The sequence below is a fragment of the Oncorhynchus tshawytscha genome, linkage group LG03 (genome assembly GCF_018296145.1).
Source record: "Oncorhynchus tshawytscha isolate Ot180627B linkage group LG03, Otsh_v2.0, whole genome shotgun sequence".
Classification (NCBI taxonomy): domain Eukaryota; kingdom Metazoa; phylum Chordata; class Actinopteri; order Salmoniformes; family Salmonidae; genus Oncorhynchus; species Oncorhynchus tshawytscha.
In genome coordinates this window covers 61,969,677-61,992,256 of record NC_056431.1, presented here as the reverse complement: position 1 = coordinate 61,992,256, position 22,580 = coordinate 61,969,677, and the positions used below count along the sequence as shown (strand labels likewise).

Below are 22,580 nucleotides of genomic sequence, written 5' to 3'. Positions count from 1 at the left end.
CGGTGTGCGAGTTCATTAGAACGTGCGTTGAAGATGTCGTTCCCATAGGAACGATTAAAACATTCCCAAACCAGAAACCGTGGATTGGTGGCAGCATTCGCTTGAAACTGAAAGCGCGAACCACTGCTTTTAATCAGGGCAAGGTGACCGGAAATATGACTGAATACAAACAGTGTAGCTATTCCCTCCGCAAGGCAATCAAACAAGCTAAGCGTCAGTATAGAGACAAAGTAGAATCTCAATTCAACGGCTCAGACACAAGAGGTATGTGGCAGGGTCTACAGTCAATCACGGATTACAAAATGAAAACCAGCCCCGTCACGGACCAGGATGTCTTGCTCCCAGGCAGACTAAATAACTTTTTTGCCCGCTTTGAGGACAATACAGTGCCACTGACACGGCCTGCAACCAAAACATGTGGCCTCTCCTTCACTGCAGCCGAGGTGAGTAAAACATTTAAACGTGTTAACCCTCGCAAGGCTGCAGGCCCAGACGGCATCCCCAGCCGCGCCCTCAGAGCATGCGCAGACCAGCTGGCTGGTGTGTTTACGGACATATTCAATTAATCCCTATCCCAGTCGGCTGTTCCCACATGCTTCAAGAGGGCCACCATTGTTCCTGTTCCCAAGAAAGCTAAGGTAACTGAGCTAAACGACTACCGCCCCGTAGCACTCACTTCCGTCATCATGAAGTGCTTTGAGAGACTAGTCAAGGACCATATCACCTCCACCCTACCTGACACCCTAGACCCACTCCAATTTGCTTACCACCCAAATAGGTCCACAGACGATGCAATCACAACCACACTGCACACTGCCCTAACCCATCTGGACAAGAGGAATACCTATGTGAGAATGCTGTTCATCGACTACAGCTCGGCATTTAACACCATAGTACCCTCCAAGCTCGTCATCAAGCTCGAGACCCTGGGTCTCGACCCCGCCCTGTGCAACTGGGTACTGGACTTCCTGACGGGCCGCCCCCAGGTGGTGAGGGTAGGCAACAACATCTCCACCCCACTGATCCTCAACACTGGGGCCCCACAAGGGTGCGTTCTGAGCCCTCTCCTGTACTCCCTGTTCACCCACGACTGCGTGGCCACGCACGCCTCCAACTCAATCATCAAGTTTGCGGACGACACAACAGTGGTAGGCTTGATTACCAACAACGACGAGACGGCCTACAGGGAGGAGGTGAGGGCCCTCGGAGTGTGGTGTCAGGAAAATAACCTCACACTCAACGTCAACAAAACTAAGGAGATGATTGTGGACTTCAGGAAACAGCAGAGGGAACACCCCCCTATCCACATCGATGGAACAGTAGTGGAGAGGGTAGCAAGGTTTAAGTTCCTCGGCATACACATCACAGACAAACTGAATTGGTCCACCCACACAGACAGCATTGTGAAGAAGGCGCAGCAGCGCCTCTTCAACCTCAGGAGGCTGAAGAAATTTGGCTTGTCACCAAAAGCACTCACAAACTTCTACAGATGCACAATCGAGAGCATCCTGTCGGGCTGTATCACCGCCTGGTACGGCAACTGCTCCGCCCACAAACGTAAGGCTCTCCAGAGGGTAGTGAGGTCTGCACAACGCATCACCAGGGGCAAACTACCTGCCCTCCAGGACACCTACACCACCCGATGTCACAGGAAGGCCATAAAGATCATCAAGGACAACAACCACCCGAGCCACTGCCTGTTCACCACGCTATCATCCAGAAGGCGAGGTCAGTACAGGTGCATCAAAGCTGGGACCGAGAGACTGAAAAACAGCTTCTATCTCACGGCCATCAGACTGTTAAACAGCCACCACTAACATTGAGTGGATGCTGCCAACACACTGACTCAACTCCAGCCACTTTAATAATGGGAATTGATGGGAAATTATGTAAAATATATCACTAGCCACTTTAAACAATGCTACCTAATATAATGTTTACATACCCTACATTATTCATCTCATATGTATACATATATACTGTACTCTATATCATCTACTGCATCTTTATGTAATACATGTATCACTAGCCACTTTAACTATGCCACTTTGTTTACATACTCATTTCATATGTATATACTGTACTCGATACCATCTACTGCATCTTGATAATGCCGCTCTATACCATCACTCATTCATATATCTTTATGTACATATTCTTTATCCCCTTATACACACAAGTATAAGATAGTAGTTTTGGAATTGTTAGTTAGATTACTTGTTGGTTATTACTGCATTGTCGGAACTAGAAGCACAAGCATTTCGCTACACTCGCATTAACATCTGCTAACCATGTGTATGTGACAAATAAAATTTGATTTGATTTATAAGGAAATCAGTCAATTGAAATAAATTCATTAGGCCCTAATCTATGGATTTCACATAACTGGGAATACAGATATGCATCTGTTGGTCACCGATACCTTAAAAAAAGGTAGGAGCATGGATCAGAAAACCAGTCAGTATCTGGTATGATCACCATTTGCTTCATGCAGCACGACACAACTCCTTTGCAAATAATTGATCAGGCTGCTGATAGTTAAATAGTTAACCAATTGCTACTCGGACTAACTATTTAGCAGTCTTACGGCATGGGGGAAGAAGCTGTTCAGGGTCCTGTTGGTTCCAGACTTGGCGTATCGGTACCGCTAGCTGTGCGATAGCAGAGAGAATAGTCTATGACTTGGGTGGCTGGAGTCTGACCATTTTTAGGGCCTTCCTCTTTTTTTCCCCCCTTTATTTGACCAGGTAGGCTAGTTGAGATCAAGTTCTCATTTACAACTGCGACCTGGCCAAGATAAAGCATAGCAGTGTGAAAACAACAGAGTTACACGTGGGATAAACAAACAAACATTCAATAACACAATAGAAAAATCTATATATAGTGTGTGCAAATGTAGTAAGATTAGGGAGATAAGGAAATAAACAGGCCATAGTGGCGAAATAATTACAATTTAGCATTAACACTGGAGTGAGAGATGTGCAGATGATGATGTGCAAGTAAAGATCCTGGGGTGCAAAATAGCAAAAACAAATATATATATGGGGTGAGGTAGTTGGATGGGCTATTTACAGATCGGTAAGCTTCTCTGGCAGCTGATGCTTGAAGTTAGTAAGGGAGATATGAGTCTCCAGTTTCAATGATTTTTGCAATTCGTTCCAGTCATTGGCAGCAGAGAACTGGAAGGAAATGTGGCCAAAGAGGTGTTGGCTTTGGGGATGACCAGTGAAATGAGCTGAGATAAGGTGGGGATTTACCTAGCAAAGACTTATAGATGACCTGGAGCCAGTGGGTTTGGCGACGAATATGTAGTGAGGGCCAGCCAACGAGAGCATACAGGTCGCAGTGGTGGGTAGTGTATGGGGCTTTAGTGAAAAAACGGATAGCACTGTGATAGACTACATGCAATTCGCTGAGTAGAGTGTTGGAAGCTATTTTGTAAATGACATCGCGGAAGTCAAGGATCAGTAGGATAGTCAGTTTTACGAGGGTATATTTGACAGCATGAGTGAAGGAGGCATTGTTGCGAAATAGGAAGATGATTCTAGATTTAATTTTGGGTTGGAGATGCTTAATGTGGGGCTGGAAGGAGAGTTTACAGTCTAACCTAGGTATTTGTAGTTGTCCACATATTATAAGTCAGAACGGTCCAGAGTAGTGATGCTAGTCAGGTGCGGGCTGCGATCGGTTGAAGAACATGCATTTAGTTTTACTAGCATTTAAGAGCAGTTGGAGGCCACGGAAGAAGTGTTGTATGGCATTGAATCTCATTTGGAGGTTTGTTAACACAGTGTCCAAAGAAGGGCCAGTGTCCTCTGACACTGCCTGGTATAGAAATCCTGGAAGGCAGGGAGCTCGGCCCCAGTGATGTACTGGGCCAAACGCACTACATTCTGTAGCGCCTTGCGGTCAGATGCCAAGAAATTGACTTAGCAAGCGGAGATGCAGCCAGTCAAGATGCTCTCAATGGTGCAGCTGTATAACTTCTTGAGGATCTGAGGGCCCATGCAAAACCTTCTCAGCCTCCTGAGGGGGAAGAGGCATTGCCATGCCCTCTTCACAACTGTGTTGGTGTGTGTGTGGATCATGAGAATTCCTTAGTGATGTGGACACAGAGGAACTTGAAGCTCTTGATCTGCTCCACTACAACCCCATCAATGTGGATGGGGGAGTGCTTGGCCCTCCATTTCATGTAGTACATGATCAGCTCCTTTGTATTGCTGACATTGAAGGAGTGGTTGTTGTCCTGGCACCACACTGCCAGATCTCTGACCTCCTCCCTGTGGGCAGTCTCATTGTTGTCAGTGATCAGACCTACCACCGTCATGTCGTCTGCAAACTTAATGATGGTGTTGAAATCGTGTGCGGCCAGAGTTGTGTGCGGCCACACAGAACAGCATTCTCACGTAGGTGTTCCATTTGTCCATGTGGGAAAGTGAAGTGTGGAGGTCAATAGAGATTGTGTCATCTGTGGATCTGTTGGCGCAGTATGTTAATTGGAGTGTGTACAGGGTGTCTCGGATGATGGTGTCGATGTGAGCCATGACCAGCCTTTCAAAGCATTTAATTAATGGCTACAGATGTGAGCGCTACGGGGCGGTAGTCATTTAGACAGATTACTTTGCCGTTCTTGGGCACAGGGCTATTGTGGTCTGCTTTAAACATGTAAGTATTACAGACTGGGTCAGGGAGAAGTTGAAAATGTCAGTGAAGAAACTTGCCAGCTGGTCAGCGCATGCTCAGAGTAGGTTTTCTGGTAATCAGTCTTGCCCTGAGGCCGTGTGAATGTTGACCTATTTAAAAGGTCTTACTCACATCGGCTACGGAGAGTGTGATCACACAGTCATTCTGAACAGCTAGTGCTCTCATGCATGGTTCATTGTTGCTAGCCACGAAGCGAGCATAGAAGGTATTTAGCTTGTCTGGTAGCCTTGCGTCACTGGACAGCTCGCGGCTGGGTTTCCCTTTGTAATCCATGATAGTTTGCAAGCCCTGCCATATCTGACGAGTATCAGAGCCGGTGTTGTGGAATTTGATATTGGTCCTGTATTGACGCTTTGCCTGTTTGATGGTTCGTCGGAGGGTTTCTTATAAGTGTCCGGATTAGTGTCACGCTCCTTGAAAGCGGCAGCTCTAGAATTTACGGAATGATTTATGCCAAATACAATATTCTTAGGTTTTAGAGATGTTCAGGACCAGTTTTTTACTGGCCATCAATTTTCTGTCGAATGGTGTTGCAACAATGCATTTTGTGTGAAGAAAACCTTGTTGAACGCACCTTATAACTTTACTGAAGCAAAACACCACTGTTGACTTTCAGTATAAAATGCTGTTGAAATGGTTTAAAACACAGATTTTTTTAATGGTCTGTGTTTGGAAAATGCAGATTTCTGAAAGCTAATGCGATGCCTGGTAAGTGTAAGCATTTGTCCATGCCTCTACCCATCCCATCCCAGAATTAATGGATAATTGAGAGAGATGGCGGGGAAGGATAGGGTAAAAAATGTAGTGTTTATGGCCAACTCACCCATATAATAACACCTACTGTAGCACACAGGCGGTGTCTCAAACACAGACCCACTTCTTTCTCTACCCCCTGTCCTGTCCCGTCTGAAGCATCCCCCTCTGCCCCCCTTTCCCCAATCCATTAATTCCATATATCCACCTGCTCCCCTGCCCTACAACACCATGGCAAGAGATGGACTTAAAACGCTCCCTTTAACTCACAAACACACATACAGAACATCTACAAAAACAATTAAAGATTCAAACACATCTGCACAGTTTTTCTATCCAGGAACACACACACCCTCATCTAACGTGTATGTACAAACTCCAGACAGCTGCTAAAGTTAATGTAAAACTATACATCCCATCTTCAATCTTTTATAAGTATACAAACCCACACATTTAGCTGTAGATGTAAGTGTGGGTGTTAGAGATTGACAGCTTGCTCGCTCTCCTTATGTTTGTGCATTAATCCACAGATTGGAAAGGAACCCAATTAACTATTAATTAGGCTCTTCAAACAGACTTCTCTACTATTGTTCGTCATTCCAGCATGCAGGATGAAAAGTTAAGCAAAACCACACACACACACACACACACACACACGTGTTTTCCTCTTGAGTTTCAGGGAGAATCAGATTGGATCCCTCCATCCCTGTGGGTTAGTTTAGCTCAGGCCTATACTGACGACCATCTTTTGTTTTCATCTGAAAACAGCAATGGCTGCCATGGGCATGTGTGTAAGTGTGGGGCTAACACTGGAGGGAGGTGTGTGGGATGGTGTGTCAGCGTCTGTGGATGTGCAGCAGGGGAGCTGTCTCCATAGTAACGCTGACGTCTCATGTGCATCCAACTGAGGCTGTGTTTGGGTGGAGAATCCAGCGAGGAAGAGAGAGGAGTCTGGGTATGTAAACCCAGAGCATTGTGGGTGGATCTGGAGGAGTGGAATCTGGGCTACCCTGTTATCTAACAGAGCCCTGAGTAGGAGTTGCACATTTCTACTATTAGCTTACCCCCCTATAAATGCTAACCTTACCCATCAGAGGCAAACTGATCTTGGATCAGTATCTAGGGGACAACGTCATCCAATGTACCCATCTAAACCAGGGAGGAGAGAAGGGAGATCTTCAAAGAAGATGGTAGCTTATCGTGGTCTTTAAAGTACAGCGGGGGATGGGAGATCAGGGAGCTATTTATGCAAACCAGCCAAATCCATCAACATACCAGTTAAAACGTCCACATGCTTCCCAACTGAAACAGTTTGGAAAAGTTTGTGCATATGTAACCCACAGCCTCGAATGGGTCTTATGTAATGGTGTTTTTTACAACGGAGAGTAGATACTCCGAGCTACAAAATGGAAAATCACACACACTGCAGTTGACGAACAATGGGAAAGTAATTATGCTTTGAAAGTTGATAAACTTGTAACCCCACTTTTGAGAGAATGGTCCTTTAATGTTTTGGTACACCTACTGGAGAGCTCTTCTTTGTCTACACCTATTCAGCATCATTCACACCCTCTTAAGCCTTAGCCCAACCATTTAATTTAATTTACCTTTATTTAACTAGGCAAGTCAGTTAAGAACAAATTCTTATTTTCAATGACGGCCTAGGAACAGTGGGTTAACTGCCTGTTCAGGGGCAGAACGACAGATTTGTACCTTGTCAGCTCAGGGGTTTGAACTTGAAACCTTCCGGTTACTAGTCCAACGCTCTAACCACTAGGCTACCCTGCCATCCATCTCTTGAAGGATTCACATGTGAGGCCATGTGCTAAACAGAGTGAGTTAGGTAGTGTAGTAAACAACCAAAGATTGCAAGACTAAGAGGTGAAAGTAGTAGCCTGCAATGAAGAAAAACACCAGGTAAAAATAAATACACTTCATCTAGTCCTTGGCCTATATCCTAATCTGACTTTGAAAGTGTCCAGATAAAAATGTTTTTGAAATATTTTAGAATTATTACATGATGCTTACCCAGACACTTGTCTAAATTGATGGTTCATGGGAAATAAATGCTACAACCAAGCCCCAGCCACATCTAGCTAATTGTATGGGTCACTATGGTCTAGACATGTACACATGTTCATGAAATACAATAGATGGCCATAATCACCCCCAACACACATGGCTAACTTGATGGGTCATGTAATCATTCTCTTGTGAAGTGACTCTTTTGTTTAGACATATAGCTAGCTAGCTAGCTAAACAATGAAACATAATCCTAATCCATAGCTACAGTACAAACGGATTGTCATAGCCAGCCACTATGCATGAAATGCTTGGGTATGAATCTGCAGGTAGCTAAAGCTAACCAACTATGTTCATTAGGCTTTAACTAGCAATGCAAATGGCTTTCTGAGATGCGAACAATATTACTACACAGATCGCATACACGTAATGTTAGCTAGCGAGCCAGAAAGCTAACATTCGCTAGCTAGCTAACAGTACACTTTAACATGCAATGAAAACAAAACAAAAACATCTGAAATGAATATCTGAAAACATAGCGAGACTCTTCCCCGTATACATGGATTACCACTTCACGGCAGCGTGTCTTTGCCGTTTGGTTTGTCGCTAGCTACAGCTCGTTTGCCCCATTGTTGTGTCAAGTCAATCCGATTCACACTGACCTTGTGCATAAAGTAGTCCATCACAACTTTTTCCCACTGGTCTTCGCCTGCAAAATTCTGGGCAGCAATGCTATCGAGAGCAGTAGCAACACTTTTACAGATCTCCATGGCTAATGTTATGTCTTTCAAAAAAGCTGTGGTAACAACGATTATCGACACATATTGAGCAGCTCATGTTATAGACAGAAAAGTGTGACATGGCAGCCCAATCTGAAGTAATCTCTCGGCATGTCCAGCCCATCCATTATCTCAGCCAATCATGACTAGCGGGAAGGTTTCTGACTTTTTCTGTGGCTAAATCAACTAGGTTCGTAATTTAACAACTGTATTTACAGTTGGCATAGAAGTTTGTTATTAAGGCACATGAAAGTTCACATGCTCCAGAAGGCATTTATGCCAAAAAAACACATACAAAAATAAAATAAAATAAAATAAATAAAAATGTCATATGCTTCTCCTGTGACGTAGTGATGTGCGACATGCGCATCGCTTCTTGAAACGGGTCACATATGACATTTTGTGACGTTTCTGTTAGTTTTGGACTTGCAATTATTTTCATTGAGAAATACCGCACCAAACATCTTAGTTAGATGTAAAATTGCGCGACTAAGATCTCATCGTCAAAAACATCTGAATTAAAGACATTTCTTGAGTCATCTTTAATTCTGACTATTTTGAGGAAGTGTATACTGGTTACGGGCGTCTCAAAATGGACAAACAGTACTATTGCAGTTTTTTCTCATTTTTCAAGAAGGTATTCAAGAAGGTATTTTAAGGGAGTACGCGAGCACACTCATTCAATTCTCTAGTCGCAAGCCAAACTGAAGCATGCTTTACACTGCATTAGATCTTATCTGAGTAAGGGTACCTCAGACACACACACATCCATGTCTTACTATACTTTTTGGGGACCAACAATTGATTCCCATTCAAAAAACTATTTTCCCTAACCCTTAAACCTAACCATAACTCTAACCATAACCCCAATTCTAACCCTAAAATAGTATTTTTACAATTGAGGACTAACTAAAATGTCCTCACTTCTCTGAATTGTAGTTGGTTTACTATTCTTGTGGTGACTTCTGGTACTAACAAGTATAGTAAAATGTGCACACACACACACACACCTAAACACATTTATGTTTACTGTAAAATATCTAGGTCTACAATCACAACTATAAAACCATCAACAGCTGTTTTGGAAATCTGGTAAGCAAATTTTCATTTATTTTAAAACAACTATTTGACCAACGTCTGTTTTCTTTCTTTCTGTGAGCTCAATATATACATTGCACAGCTTCTCTAGAGATACATCCTGAACTGTGCAACAGGCCAATATTCTAAATAGTTTAGAGCAGAAAACTTGGCAATGAACTACAATAACCATAATCCATTGCGCACTACATGTCCGGGCTTTGTGTTTCTTTTACGCCTGCTACATTAGGTTATTGTGGGGTAGACATGGAGAGAACAGACAGAAGAATTCACAATTAAAAGGGAGAGAGAGCAGTTGCTTCACAAGGTCTCTCTCTATCTGGTATTCAGCAGTCATAAAAGTATGCCTCATTTACTTTGAAGAACTACTAAAATAGTGATATTGTCAGACAGCATAGGCAGCAGCTCTATAGAGATGAGATGACTTGAAATTAAAAAGTCATTAAATAAACAAATGTAAAGAACTGAAATATTTTATTAAAGTAATGTTAATTAATGATGTTTACTAAGTTATAAGCAATAAATGGGCAGTCACTACCATCATAGGACTTTTAATAATGGTTTTATTCTGCATTCAATCAACCCGTTCGATCAACACACATAATGCAGAATCATCTAAACCAAAATCGAAAACCGGGATTATTTTTTAATAATTGAAACAAACTCAAAAAGCACTTATCGCTCAGCACAAAACTCTGGTGGTCAGCTCTAAGGTCAAAGAGTTCATGACCTCCATTATGAGGTGCTGCTATACAGAGTTCACCACTACAGAAACAAACAGAGCACAGTACAGAGTTACTCCATCCAGAGGGAAAAAAACAGATGCTGCAGACAAGCACCTGATTCATTTAAGCAGGACGTCCCTAAGGAGTTTAAAAATAACACAGCAGGCTATTTTCCAACTTGTCTTTAACGTGTCCGGGGAATGAATGCTAAATTGTGTGAAGAGAGTAGCACCAGTTTTTTTGCTGTGTAACAGCAGATCACCGTGCTCTTGTAAAACTGATTGTTAAAACTGGCACTTAAACTATATGAGGCTATAAACATGCAGGAAAACTTACATCCGGAGGCTGCCTTTCTTGTTGCCGGCGATTTTAATTCCGTGTCATTAAGACATGTGATGCCCAACTTCCATCAGCATCAGTCTCCACAGGGGTGATAAAGTCCTAGACCACTGTTACTCTACCCAGCAGCAAGCATACAAGGCCCTCCCTCGTCCAACATTCGGCAAATCTGATCCTGACCATACAAGCAGAAGCTCAAAACAGGATGTACCCATGACTCGCTCCATTGAGAAATGGTTATGCTGCTGGACTGCTTTGCTAGCACTGAATGGAATATGTTCCGCCGATAACGTCGACAAGCTAACCACCTCCGTCACCAGCTTCATAAGGAAATGCATCCGCGACATTGTCCCAACAGGGAAGGTTCGCCGCTTTGCCAATAAAAAGACATGGATTAACACAGAGGTTTTCGCAAAGCGTATGGACAGGGCTAACACATACAGCGCTTTCGCAGGCAACACTGAGGCTACGGCTGAGGACAGGAACAATTACAAGAAGTCCCACTACGACCTCCACAGAGTCATCAAACGAGCAAAAGGACAATGAATAAGGTGGAATCATATTACACAGGCTCTGACGCCAGCTGCATGTAGCTGGTGCTACAGTCCATTACAAATTAAAAAAGGAAGACCAAACCGTGATCTGCCCAACGATTCCCCTCTTCCAGACGAACTCAATGCATTTCATGCATGCTTCGACAGTAACTCCGTACCGTGCGTGAGTGCGCCCACCGACCCAGAGGACTGGGTGATTTCACTCTCCGAGGCTGATGTGACTAAGGTCTTTAATCAGGTCAATACACGCAAGGCTGCAGGGCCGGACGGTATTGTAGGGAGTGTTATCAGAGCATGCACAGAATAGATGGCAGCCACACTCCTGGTAATTTTCAACCTCTCCTTGTTCCAGTCTGTAATCCCCATGTCTTAAAATGACCACCATCATTCCTGTTTACATGAACTCTACGGATTCATGACACAATGACTACCGCCCTGTAGCACTCACATCTGTAATCATGAAATGCTTTGAAAGGCTGGCTATGGCACACATCTACTCAATCATCTCAGACCCACTCCAATTTGCATACCGCCCCAACAGATCCATAGACGACACAATCTCAATTGCACTCCACATTACCCTCACCCACCTAGATAGGAATTACTCTGTGAGAATGGTGTTCATTGACTACAGCTCTGCATTCAACACCATTGTCCACTCCAAGCGCACCACCGAGCTAGGGACCCTGGGACTGAACACCTCCCTCTGTAACTGGATCCTGGACTTCCTGATGGGCCGACCCTAGGTCGTGAGAGTAGGCAATGTCACTTCTGCCATGCTGGCCCTCAACATGGGGACTCACCAGGGGTGTGTGCTTAGTTCCCTCCTGTAGTCCCTGTTCTGACACCACTGCGTGGCCACGCACAACTCCAACCCCATCCTCAAGTTTGCTGACAATACGATGGTGGTAGGCTTGATCATGGCGACGTTGAGACTACAGAGAGGAGGTCAGTGAGCTGGCAGTGTGGTGCCGGAACAACCACCTCTCTCTCTCAACTTCGGTAAGACCAAGGAGCTGATCGTGGACTACAGGGAACGGGGGAGGGGGGGAGAGGGCACACCCACATCGATGGGACTGCAGTGGACCGGGTGAAGAGCTAAAAGTTCCTCTGTGCCAAATCACTAAGGATTTAAAATGGTCCACTCATATGTGCACAGTCGTGAAGAAGGCACGATAGTGCCTCTTCACCCCTAGGGAGATTGAAAAGGTTTGTCATGGGCCCTCAAATCCTCAAAAAGTTCTACAGCTGCACCACTGAGAGCATCTTGACTGGCTGCATCACTATATGGCAACAGAACCGCCCTCAATCGCATGGTGCTACAGAGGGTGAAAAGGACAGCCTGTCACGTTCGTCATAATGATGAGAACAAGGCGCAGCATGAGTAGAGTTCCACATCATTTCAATAAATCAAAACTCACTGAACAAAACAACAAACAACCAAATGAAACATGAAGCTACTGATGTGCACTAAGGCAACTATACATAGACAAGATCCCACAACACAAAATGAAGAAAATGGCTACATAAATATGATCCCCAATCAGAGACAATGATAAACAGCTGTCTCTGATTGGGAACCATATCAGGCCAACATAGCCATACAAAGACTCTAGACATTCAAAAACTAGAGTACCCACCCTAGTCACACCCTGACCTAACCAAAATATATAGAAAAACAGAGATATCTAAGGTCAGTGTGTGACACAGCCCATTACATAACTGGGGCCAAGCTCCCTGCCATCCAGTACCTCTAGATCAGGCAGTGTGAAAGGAAGGCTTGTACAATTGTTAAAGACTCCAGACACCCAAGCCATAGACCATTCTCTCTGCTTCCGCACACAAGCGGTACCGATGCATCAAATCCGACACCAACAGGCTCTTGAACAGCTTCTATCCCCAAACCATAAGACTGCTAAATAGCTAACAAAATGGCTACATGGACTGAGTTGACCCTTGTATTTTGTTTTTGCACTCTCTCTATGCACACTCACAGGACTCTACAAACTTACACACACAAATACAATCATCATATACGCTGTTGCTACTCTGTTTATCATATATCCTGATGCCTAGTCACCTTACCCCTATACATACAGTTCCTTCAGGAAAGTATTCAGATGCATTCACTTTTTCCACATTTTGTTACATTCCTGCCTTGTTCTAAAATGGATTCAATAAATACAACTCCTCAATCTACACACAATACCCCATAACAGGTTTAGACATTTTTGCAAATGTATTACAAATAAAAAACACAAAAACCTTGTTTACATAAGTATTCAGACCCTTTGCTATGAGACTCGAAATTGAGCTCAGGTGCATCCTGTTTCCATTGATCATCCTTGAGATGTTTCTACAACTTGATTGGAGTCCACCTGTGGTAAATTCAATTGATTGGACAAGATTTAGAAAGATACACATCTATCTATATCAGGTCCCATAGTTGACAGTGCATGTTAGAGCAAAAACTAAGCCGTGAGGTCCAAGGCCCAGACAGGATTGTGTCGAGGTGCAGATCTGGGGAAGGGTACCAAAACATTTCTTCAGCATTAAAAAGGTCCAAGAACCTCCATTGTTCTTAAATTGAAGAAGTTTGGAACCACCAAGACTCTTCCTAGAGCTGGCTGCCCAGCCAAACTGAGCAATTAGGGGAGAAGGGCCTTGGTCAGGGAGGTGATGGTCACTCTGACAGAGCTCCAGAGTTCCTCTGTGGAGATGGGAGAACCTTGCAGAAGGACAACCATCTGTGCAGCACTCCAACAAACAGGCCTTTATGGTATAGTGGCCAGACTGAAGCCACTCCTCAGTAAAAGGCACATGACTGGCCCAGCCAGAGCCCGGACTTGAACCTGATCTAACATCTCTGGAGATACCTGAAAATAGCTGTGCAGCAACGCTCCCCATCCAACCTGATAGAGCTTGTGAGTATCTGCAGAGAAGAATGGGAGAAACTCCCCAAATACAGGTGTGCCAAGCTTGTAGCATCATACCTAAGAAGACTCAAGGCTGTAATAGCAGCCAAAGATGTTTCAACAAAGTACTTACGTAAATGTGATATGTTTATTTTTTTTAATAAATGAGCAAAAACGTATAAAAAGTCGAGGGGTCTGAATAGTTTCCAAAGGCACTGTATCTACCTCTATCACTCCAGTATCTCAGCACATTGTAAATATCTTATTGGAACAGACCCTGTATATAGCTTCTTACTTTCTTGTGTTCTTCTTATTTCCATTTCTGGTTTTGTTCTACCTTGTTATTTTTGTGCTACATTGATATTTATTATTGCATTGTTGGGTTTGGAGCTTGCAAGAAATATTTCTGTCACGCCCTGGTCTAAGTATTTTTGTGTTTTTCTTCATGTATTGGGTCAGGCCAGGGTGTGGCATGGGGTTTTTGTATTGTGGTGTGTTTTGTCTTGGGGTTTTGGTGTGTATGTATTGGGATTGTAGCTAGTGGGGTTATCTAGCAAAGTCTATGGCTGTCTGGAGTGGTTCTCAATCAGAGGCAGGTGTTTATCGTTGTCTCTGATTGGGAACCATATTTAGGCAGCCATATTCACAAGCGTGCCCAAAGTAAACTGCCTGTTACTCAGGATATGCATATAATTGGTGGGGAGAACAAGTATTTGATACACTGCTGATTTTGCAGGTTTTCCTACTTACAAAGCATGTAGAGGTCTGTAATTTTTATCATAGGTAGATTTTTTTTAGATCATAGGTAGATTTTTAAGTAATTAATTTGCATTTTATTGCATGACATGAGTATTTGATACATCAGAAAAGCAGAACTTAATATTTGGTACAGAAACCTTTGTTACCGAGATCATACGTTTCCTGTAGTTCTTGACCAGGTTTGCACACACTGCAGCAGGGATTTTGGCCCACTCCTCCATACAGACCTTGTCCAGATCCTTCAGGTTTCGGGGGTGTCGCTGGGCAATGCGGACTTTCAGCTCCCTCCAAAGATTTTCTATTGGGTTCAGGTCTGGAGATTGGCTAGGCCACTCCAGGACCTTGAGATGCTTCTTACGGAGCCACTCCTTAGTTGCCCTGTGTGTGTTTCGGGTCATTGTCATGCTGGAAGACCCAGCCACGACCCATCTTTAATGCTCTTACTGAGAGGAGGTGGTTCTTGGCCAAGATCTCGCGATACATGGCCCCACCATCCTCCCCTCAATATGGTGTAGTCATCCTGTCCCCTTTGCAGTAAAGCATCCCCAAAGAATGATGTTTCCACCTCCATGCTTCATGGTTGGGATGGTGTTCTTGGGGTTGTACTCATCCGTCTTCTTCCTCCAAACACGGCGAGTGGCGTGTTTTTTTTGGCTCATCAGACCACATGACCTTCTCCTATTCCTCCTCTGGATCATCCAGATGGTCATTGGCAAACATCAGACGGGCCTGGACATGCGCTGGTTTGAGCAGGGGGACCTTGCGTCCGCTGCAGGATTTTAATCCATGGCGACTTAGTATGTTACTAATGATTTTCTTTGAGACTGTGGTCCCAGCTCTCTTCAGGTCATTGACCAGGTCCTGCTGTGTAGTTCTGGGCTGATCCCTCACCTTCCTCGTGATCATTGTTCCTAGGCCGTCATTGAAAATAAGAATTTGTTCTTAAAACTGACATGCCTAGTTAAATAAAGGTAAAATTGAAAAAAAATTGATGCCCCACGAGGTGAGATCTTGCATGGAGCCCCAGACCGAGGGTGATTGACCGTCATCTTGAACATCTTCCATTTTCTAATAATTGCGCCAACAGTTGTTGCCTTCTCACCAAGCTGCTTGCCTATTGTCCTGTAGCCCATCCCAGCCTTGTGCAGGTCTACAATTGTATCCCTGATGTCCTTACACAGCCCTCTGGTCTTGGCCATTGTGGAGAGGTTGGAGTCTGTTTGATTGAGTGTGTGGACAGGTGTCTTTTACACAGGTAACGAGTTCAAACAGGTGCAGTTAATACAGGTAATGAGTGGAGAACAGGAGGGCTTCTTAAAGAAAAACTAACAGGTCTGTGAGAGCCGGAATTCTTACTGGTTGGTAGGTGATTAAATACTTGTCATGCAATAAAATGCTAATTAATAACTTACAAATTTTGTGATTTTCTGGATGTTTGTTTTAGATTCCGTCTCTCACAGTTGAAGTGTACCCATGATACAAAAATTACAGGCCTCTACATGCTTTGTAAGTAGGAAAACCTGCAAAATCGGCAGTGTATCAAATACTTGTTCTCCCCACTGTATGTGAGAGTGGATTCTCGGCCCTTACATGCATGAAAACGAAATACAGGCACAGACTGTGTGTGGAAAATGATTTAAGACGGAGATTCTACAACCTAACCTTGCATAGTTATGTGCATCCTTTCAAGCACACCCTTCTCATTAACCTGTGGTGAGTTATTCACAATTGTTGATGAACAAATAAGGTTTAAATGTAAGATGGCTAAATAAAGAGAAAAATTATTGATTGTTATTATTTGTGCCCTGGTCCTATAAGAGCTCTTTGAGACAAAAACTCACTAATTCTTGTGTTTAATAAATGTATCATATAGTGTGTGTTGTGGAGGCTTACAATGACGGCAGAAAACAACATTTGAGATTGTGCTGACCCTGGTGCTGGAGGGGGTATGCAGCTGAAGGTTGAATGTTTGAAGGGGTACGAGACTACAAAAGTTTGGGAACCACTGCTCTAACCCATTCAATGTCCTCCGAATCGCAGCGGTCTGTTTTCACCACACACACATCCGTCCCGTCCCCCCGGCAGCATTAACATACCTCCCATCTAGGAACAGAGCAGCCATCTGGTGTTTGTTTGGGGCTGTATGTGTGTGTGTGTGTGTACAGTACTAGTCAGAAGTTTGGGCACACCTACTCATTCAAGGTTTTTCTTTATTATTTTCTACATTGTTGAATAATAGTGAAGACATTACAACTACAAAATAACACAGATGGAATCATGTAGTAAAAAAGTGTTAAACAAATAAAAATATATTTTACATTCTTCAAAGTAGCCACCCTTTGCCTTGATGACAGCTTTGCACAATATTGGCATTCTCTCAACCAGTTTCACCTGGAATGCTTTTCCAACAGTCTTGAAGGAGTTCCCACATATGCTGAGCACTTGTTGGCTGCTTTACCTTCACTCTGCGGTCCCACTCATCCCAAACCATCTCAATTGGGTTGAGGTCAGGTGATTGTGGAGGCCAGGTCATCTGATGCAGCACTCCATCACTCTCCTTTGTCAAATAGCCCTTACACAGCCTGGATGTGTATTGGGTCATTTTCCTGTTAAAAAACAAATGATAGTCCCACTAAGCACAAACTAGATGGGCTGGCGTATCGCTGCAGAATACTGTGGTAGCCATGCTGGTTAAGTGTGCCTTGAATTCTAAATAAATAACAGACAGTGTCAGCAGTAAAGCACCTCCTCCATTCTTCACGGTGGGAACTGCATCTCACAAAGACACGGCGGTTGGAACGAAAAAATAATAATTTGGACTCATCAGACCAAAGGACAGATTTCCACCGGTCTAATGTCCATTGCTCGTGTTTCTTGGTCAAAGCAAGTCTCTTCTTATTACTGGTGTCTTTTAGTCATGGTTTCTTTGCAGCAATTCGACCATGAAGGCCTGATTCACGCAGTCTTTTCTGAACAGTTGATGTTGAGATGTGTCTGTTACTTGAAATCTGCAAAGCATTTTTGGGGGCTGCAATTGGAGGTGCAGTTAACTCTAACAAACTTATACTCTGCAGCAGAGGTAACTCTGGGTCTTGTTTTCCTGTGGCGGCCCTCATGAGAGCCTGTTTCAAAGTGCTTGATGGTTTTTGTGACTACACTTGAAGAAACTTTCAAAGTTCTTGAAATTATCCAGATGGATTGACCTTCATGTCTTAAAGTAATGATGGACTGTTGTTCTCTCTGCTTATTTGAGCTGTTTTTGCCAAAATATGGACTTGGTCTTTCACCAAATTTAGCTATCTTCTATATACCACCCCTATCTTGTCACAACACAACTGATTGGCTCTAACACATTAAGAAGGAAATACATTCCACAAATTAACTTTTAACAAGGCACACCTGTTAATTGAAATGCATTCCAGGTGACTACCTCATGAAGCTGTTTGAGAGAATGCCAAGAGTGTGCAAAGCTGTCATCAAGGCAAATGGTGGCTACTTTGAAGAATCTCAAATATATTTGCATTTGTTTAACACTTTTTTGATTCCATATGTGTTACTTCATAGTTTGTCTTCACTATTATTCTACAATGTAGAAAAAATGAAAAATAAAGAAAACCTGGAATGAGCAGGTGTCCAAACTTTTGACTGATACTGTATATGTGTGTGTGTGTAGGCTATGCTACAGTATGTGTCTGAAAGAGTATGTCATTTGTTTGACAGAGAGATAATAGCAGTGGCCCAGGGTGTTATGTAAAGTGAAAAATGTAAGGTGGTTACACATAGTAATAAGGGGATGTGGTCTCTGTTATCCAACTCATCCACAAGCACAGCTGTTCAAATGCATCTGTTATTAGTGACAAATACAATGCCCTCTCCCAGGGACTCCTAATGAGGTGGTACTAGCACACTCACTCCTACAAACACACACACACACACACACACACAGTGTTGGGATCTGTCGTGCAGGTGTGACTCAGGTGTGGTAGTCTGAAGACTCGCTCTGTTTTTTAATAAACGGACGCTGAGAAAGATTGCAATGTGTCCAATGTAAGGAATGGGGCACAGGAGTGACTTACCAAGCAGCGCACATGCAATAAGGAGCGTGTGGATGCCCATTGTCTCCCGTTTCTCTCTCTCCGCAGAAACCGTTCCTATAATCCGTTTGGAGGCGCAAAACTTCGGTCTATTGAAGGGGAAATGAGGGGTCTGCGGCCGACTCGGTATCCGGCGTCGGGCAGCTCTGGTACACCCCGAGGATCGAAGCTTCTGGGCTGGCTTGAGAGTAAGATCCCCTCCGCCTACTGCCTATGGAATGACCTCACCTATCTCCCGTATCCTGCTCTGAGATGCGGGACTCCGTATACTCGGGTGTAGCTTGTCTCTACTATCGCCCTCAGCTATTTCTCATATTGTCAATGAAATGCCCCCATAAAAGACGCCTAGGCGACCCAGCCCATTCTCCCTTGCGGAGGCGCTTCGATGTAGGATGACAAACCACCTCAGCAGGGAGTCCTGAGTCCAGCGTTGTGTGTGTGTGTCTTGCGTTGTTGGTGCGCTATTTAGAATTTAGCCAACATCAAGATGTTCGGATCAATACGAAAAATCTGTATGCATAGTCCTTTGGTGAGAAAATAAATCAAATACTTCCTCCGGCGGCAATAGCTCTACCCAAACGTATGCAGGTCGTGCACACTCCACGGCTGCTCCAGTAAAATCAATCTCCTTTCACTGCTCTGCTAGGAGAAAAAGTCGATGGGCTGGCGCTGTCGCCGCAGAGCACGCAGTGCAATATTACATAGGAAGGACCTCCGCACGAATTCGTCAATAGGTCGAGTCCATCGCAAGTTAACCACACTACTTATTGTATTAGCTACGTGTTTATAATAGTCATAGAAATGTCTATTCCCGTTGATCAGAGAGTTGACTGTTGTGCATCGCCTACACAATGTGCTGTTCGTGCACAAATATATTGATACATCCACACCGGCGAAAATAGCCTCAAACGTCACATGTGTTTCTGATCAATACCTTAGAATAACGCTACTCAGTTGCTGCTCATCAACGGCTCCGAGTCAAGTCACTTTGCAAGTTCAGTCAAAGTCAATGAAAGTCTTTTGGAATATTCCCACGGTTTATTCCATGTAGTTCATTCTCTGGTTGGAAGAATAGACTTTGAGAGAAGCAGTTTTGTATTCCTTGCAAACGAACCAGCCTGCCACACGATCCCACACCGGGTACTTTCTACAATTCACCCAATAAGGACTGACACCGACTTGAAGACCCACTCAATTGGTCAAAATGCATTCTTTTTTTCCCAATCACTCCCTAAATTAAAATGTCTAAATGTTTACATATGCAGATCAATTGGATTGAACATAAACGTGTTATGGGCATGGGATATTACATGCCCCCTTTTATTGAATAATATGATACCAATAATAATAGTCTTGACATTTCATTGATAGCATGTGTTTTTACTTTTACATTTCTCTCTCCATCTATCTCCAAAACGTACAGAGCCATGGATGAATCCCATGAACTGAGAATGAACACAAAGCTTTATGATTTCTATAAGTAGTTTATAACATGTATATGTTTGGTGGTCACTAAGTGAGCCTGCACTAGTTACCACAGCAAAGTCACAAACCCCAAATATTTCCACAAATATCTTTTAAAAATGTGATATTAAACCTAACCTTAACCATAACCTTAACCACACTGCTAGCCTTATGCATAACCCTAACCTTAAATGAAGACTGAAAAGCTATTTTATGTTTTAATTCATTTTTAAGACTTTGCGGCTATGGTAACTAGTGGAAACCTATAGGTCTCAGCACTTCAGTTGGAGAAACTTGAAGTCGAGGGGGCTGCCAAAATATTTTGGTTTGGCATGGTTTGGCGGGGTTTGGCGGGGTATACCTGGCCGCTGGGTATACCTGAGCGCTGTTTGGCTGTTTTGACACTGTGAATAAACCACAATGAAAATACAGCTGAATATCTTTATTCAAAACACTTCAACATATCTGCCTAGGCCTAGGATTTTGTCTTAAAAATAAGTTGTGGAGTAAATGTGAAAGAGAGACAGCTTTGAGTGGTAATATCTGTGTTTTTGCAGGAGAAAACAAAGGCTTTAGTGGTTGGCCATAGTAATCCAGTCACGGATTAGATAGTGATATGATGGAACGTAGGATATTCCTGCCATTGGGCACCTTATAATGCACCTTATAATGTCATCCTCTTTACATTTTTTTCCCAAAACAAGTAACGGTATCCTCATCTACATGTAGACTTAGGTGCGTAAAAAGCATCTACAACCCATGAGTTACACAACCTGTCTCATAAATAATGGTCTCTATAATAATCATTTGTCTGGTTGTTATCCACTGCGGCTTGTCTGTATGCATCTATCTAGCCTCAAAACTACACAGACTTGCAATTTAGAGACAGAGTATGTCTTCTGACATGTCATCAGAGTTTGTGACCTGTGTCGTTAAAGGTGAGACCGTTGACAGGTATAGGTGTCTTGATATCAGGTACTCTGATCAGAGAAATAGCAGTCTCCTTGGAAACAGAGGAGTGTTAAATTCCCTGCTGGTCTCATCCCATAATAAGCCATCCAGCCTTGCTATGACTCAGAACCACAGGAGGCTGCTGTGGGGAGGACAGCTCATAATAATGGCTTGATAGGAGAAATTGGAATGGCATCAAACACATGGAAACCATGTCTTGGATGTATTTGATACCATTCCACTGATTCCGCTCCAGCCACTACCGTGAGCCCATCCTCCACAATTAAGTTAAGGTGCCACCAACTGCCTGTGCCCAGAACAGACTGTATTCCTTTGGATTTGTTCAATAGCAATAATTACAGTAATAGTATGAGAACAGTCATTAGTAATCCCCTTCTATAGACTACATTGTTTTGGTGTTTTGATCTTGTAATGAACTTGACTTGAATCTTCATGGTGAGCATGAATGGGGTTAGTTTGGGAGAAACCCTGCACTGGTATCACTTTAGGAGAGAGATTTGTTCACATATTTTCAGAGTGCATTCAGTAAGCAAATCAATTATTTATTTGTTTTCTTTTGGTGCGTATCTCGGGGTTCACAGAAGTTTGTCAGTGTTACAGAGCAGGATGTGTGAGAGCAGTGTCTCTTCACATACATACGGACCCATGCACACACTCGCATTCACATAGTCACACACTTTAAAAACACACACACAAATGAGCACACACACACCATCAATGATCTGACTGCACATGGGGTGCTCTGAAAGACGGATCACTGGTCTGTGTCCACCCAGCATACACATGGTTAAAAAAATCCAGGCTGCATCTCAACCGGCCATGACTGGGAGTCCCATAGGGCGGCGTGCAATTGCCCAGCATCGTCCGGTTTGTCCAGGGTAGGCCGTCATTGTAAATAAGTGTTCTTAACTGACTTTTCTAGTTAACTAAAGGTTACATTTTTTTATGTTTATGTAAAAATTAAAACCTGCCTTAATGACTATTGCCCTGTAGCATCACTCATATCTGTAGTTATGAAGAGCTTTGAAAGGCTGGTCATGACACATATCAACACCATCATCCCAGACATCCAAGAGCCACTACAATTCACATACCGCCCCAACAGATCCACAGATGACACAATCTCAATTTCTCTTCACACTGCCCTCTCCCTCCTGGAAAAGAGGGGAAATAACTTTGTGAGAATGCTGTTCATAGACTACAGCTCAGCGTTCAACACCATTGTCCCCTCCAAGCTCATCACCAAGTTAGGGAACCTGGGACTGGACCCCTCCCCCTGAAACTGGATCCTGGACTTCCTGACAGGCCGGCTCCAGATGGTGAGGGTAGACAACAACACCTCCACCGTGCTGACCCTCAACACGGGGCCCCCTCAGGGGTATATGCTTATTCCCCTTCTGTA

General features: G+C 43.6%; 1 protein-coding gene across 1 annotated transcript in view; it reads right to left on the bottom strand.

Annotated features, from left to right (window-relative positions):
- The window catches only part of LOC112233729 (immunoglobulin superfamily member 3-like), a 169,116-nt gene extending 149,286 nt beyond the window's left edge, over nt 1-19,830 (bottom strand). The window contains exon 1 of the mRNA XM_042319803.1: nt 18,725-19,830. Coding sequence (XP_042175737.1) covers nt 18,725-18,764 — 40 coding nt within the window. The 5' untranslated portion in view covers nt 18,765-19,830. The remainder of the gene's footprint in view (nt 1-18,724) is intronic.
- Nucleotides 19,831-22,580: the final 2,750 nt, after the last annotated feature.